This window comes from Morone saxatilis, unplaced genomic scaffold, assembly GCF_004916995.1.
Source record: "Morone saxatilis isolate NCDOM2014 unplaced genomic scaffold, NCSU_SB_2.0 Contig3, whole genome shotgun sequence".
In the NCBI taxonomy this organism is placed as follows: Eukaryota; Metazoa; Chordata; class Actinopteri; family Moronidae; genus Morone; species Morone saxatilis.
Window position 1 is genome coordinate 10,453,105 of NW_023339873.1, and position 3,315 is coordinate 10,456,419.

The 3,315-nt window shown below is 38.4% G+C and overlaps 1 protein-coding gene across 1 annotated transcript in view; it reads left to right on the plus strand.

Annotated features, from left to right (window-relative positions):
* si:ch1073-358c10.1 (mitochondrial peptide methionine sulfoxide reductase) overlaps nt 1–2,801 on the plus strand; it is a 25,472-nt gene extending 22,671 nt beyond the window's left edge. Inside the window, 1 exon segment of the mRNA XM_035674707.1 lies at nt 1,751–2,801. Coding sequence (XP_035530600.1) covers nt 1,751–1,924 — 174 coding nt within the window. The 3' untranslated portion in view covers nt 1,925–2,801.
* Nucleotides 2,802–3,315: the final 514 nt, after the last annotated feature.

A 3,315-nucleotide genomic window follows, 5' to 3' on the forward strand; every position in this document is an offset into this window, starting at 1 on the left:
CACACACACACACACGGCTTGTACCACACTGCCTCCATGTGGACAACATTATATACTACCCTGCTGCCCTTCACTGACATTAGTCCCTTTAATAGATTAGTGGTGAAATTTTTTATATCACATGCACAATGATGATAATGATTATGAGACAATGAGCTGAAACTTGCTCCAATCAATTGAAAAGTTGAGTGATAATTCTTTGTGTGAGTTAATTCACTACGAGCAACACCTTTTTACATTACGAATAATTTGATCCATTGAATACATAAAATGTGGATTATTTCAGCTTTAAGGTGGCAACTCCATCTTGGAACAGGTGCCGGTTCACAAACTCTACATTGTCATGTCCGAGGATTAAACTGAAAGCTATGTCTTTGGAACAGGAAGAGCTTAACAGTCCAACAACGGAAAAGGAGATGTAGTAGAGTAGAAGTAGAAGCTTTAATAAGATATTTTGAGACTTTTTTTTTATTACTGCCTTGAACACTTGTCCCCATGGAATAACCGCCAATAATTCAAGCTGACCACAGCCTTCATAAAGGGAGCAAGCTACAAACTTTAACAGGCAATTTTAAAGTTTTATCACTGCTTCTTTAAATTCTCCAGCAGTATCCATGACAGTATCACGCGGGGAGACTGGACGTATGCAGAAGCCGATAACAGGTTGAGCCAGGGTGGAATACATTCAGCTTCTGTTTCATGGCGCTTGCTGAACCCTGCCAATTGACGCCCCCATAAAGCAAAGCTCCTCAGTGCACACTGTTCTGAGGTGTAGCACACTACATGCAAAGCTACTTGTTGCCCGCAGACAGCCCCAGTGCACCTCAAACTTGTTGTTTTGTCAGCTCTCAGGAGCACTGATCTAGAGAGGACTGAGTACTTGTATTATTAGATAGAGAAAACCACTCAGCACAGCATGTATTTCATATATCTGTCAGCAGTGTTTAGTGTGTGTGTGTATGTGTGTATGTGAACCAGTGCACTCTTTTTAGTGTGTTTGAAGCCTTCTCTCAAGGTGTTTAGAAAAGTGTAAGTATGAAAGTGTCTTAAGGAGTTCTCAAAGAGAGCGGATACTCTTTGATGCTTTTTCCCACAGAGAGAGCCACAGAGGCAAGCTGCACTACAAAAAGAAAAAAGACGCTCCTTTCTTCTGTCACTCAATCACCTGGCTTTTCTCATTGAGTAGCAGAAACTCTTTACTGTATTAGTGAGAGGTATTAAAAGTTCACATTCAATACACTTCAGAATAAAACAACAATTTAAGACGTGTCATTTTGAGGAAGTTGGAAGAAAAGGGAGAAAGTAGAGCTGAATGTATGTCATGACTGTGGTGATAAAAACTGAATCTGAACACATGAAGATGCTGCATACGGGGAATGTTTTCCTCACAGAGACTTTACTGATCTGCTGTTAAACCATGAGGCCAGTAGCTGTGCACATTGAACTTGACTGAATATCATCCTCACCTTTAAGAAAGAAGACTTTAACCTCATAATGATCATCATTTCATTGTGTGTGATATGCATAGAAATGGGTTTATTTATATTTATTCTTGCCTGCTGCATTATTGTATAGGGGAGTTTCAGCAGAACTACCTAAATTATCTGAAAAAACATACATGTCACACACATACACGCCTGTCTTAATTTGTAGAATAACTAATTGTATAGTACAATTGTCATCATTTTTGGTAGTATAATCACGAGACAGTAATAATAGTAACTATTTTGGGTTATGTGTTTGTCTCTAGGAGCTGGATAAAAAAGGCTACAGTGCTATCACTACAGAGATCAAGGAGGGGCAGAAGTTCTACTACGCTGAGGACCATCACCAGCAGTACCTGAAGAAGGTACCTAAAGGCTACTGTGGCCTCAAAGGAACTGGTGTCTCTTGTCCCATTGGCGCCGGGAAGGATGAACTGTGACGGATGTGTGGTGAGAAAGATGAGGTGCTGTGTTATTTACCATCCTTAATCTTGCTTTTTTTTTTATAACTAAATCTGATAGACTGGTTAAATATATGTATTTCAGGTGTATCTATCAGTAGTTTTTAACATAATATCATATTACTTAGATTGCAAATACATTACCAAGGCTCAGGGAATTTAGTGAATATAGTGTCTGCACCAAAAAACTCAAAGTGCTTTTAATAAGATATAAAAATGCATAAAAACAGCATTTAAGAGACAGCCCGGTAGCTCACCTGGTAGAGTAAATATAAAGGCTAAGGCCTTACACAGCGGCCCAGGTTCAAATCCTGCCCCAGGCCCATTCCCCTCTCTCTACTGTCACTATCCAACAAAACGAAGTAAAAAAATAACAGTATTTCAAAAGACAACAAGGAGGAATTTAAGTTATCAGCTGTATCAGTGTATGTTGCAGCAACAGTCAGTTTCCATAAGGTGGGGCTATTTCTCAAAAAAAACACTAGAGCTCCAGCAGAATGTTTTTATTGCATCCTTCAATGTGACACATTGTGTAATAAACCATGTGAAAACTTTGTCTTCCAAAGTTGGTTGATTGGAAGAAAATCAACCAACATGAATGGTTTTACAGTCCAGCAACCTTTTCTCGCCCATTTTAAAGCCAGAACACTATGAGAGAGCTCAGGTATTACTGTTACAAGTCTTAAATGCAGAATTGAATGACAATGAGAAGCTTAGTAACACGACTATCTTGAATTTAATGCAATCTTATTATTTTCATTTTACTGTGAATACGTAATGTAAATGAATAAAGACGGACTGAGCACTGCCTTATTTTCTGTCTCACTGTGAAAATTAATAAAAAAAACATCTCCAACCTTTTGTTTATGTACCGTGCATGTGTTTGTGTAAGCGTATTTTGGCGTGTTCATGCATGCGTGTGTCTGCCCATGTAGCTATATATATATCTATTTCAAAGATAAGTCACTGTAGAATATTATCCCCTTTTCTGCCCCATTTGAGAAGGGACACGCCATACCAAAGAGGGACAAATGTGTATGACTCACTATGACACACACAGATACACACACTCATTTATTGCAGAATGAGGCACTTGAGGCACTCATGTATGCAATATGATACACACTTTGCTTAAACCCTCGCCCCACTCCCCGCAAACACATAATTATGTGTAAAAGTCCTTTTATACATCATATAATCGCATATCATAGAGAGCCATTACTGAATAAGCATTGTGTGCAGTACTTTTTCTTAATTATCAAACACACTTACCTGAAAGTCTATTTAAAAATGAAAATCACACTCATCTTTGCACTCCAAAATATAGAGATGATATCTAGAAAAAGCTTTTTGGTCGACCGCAATAGTGT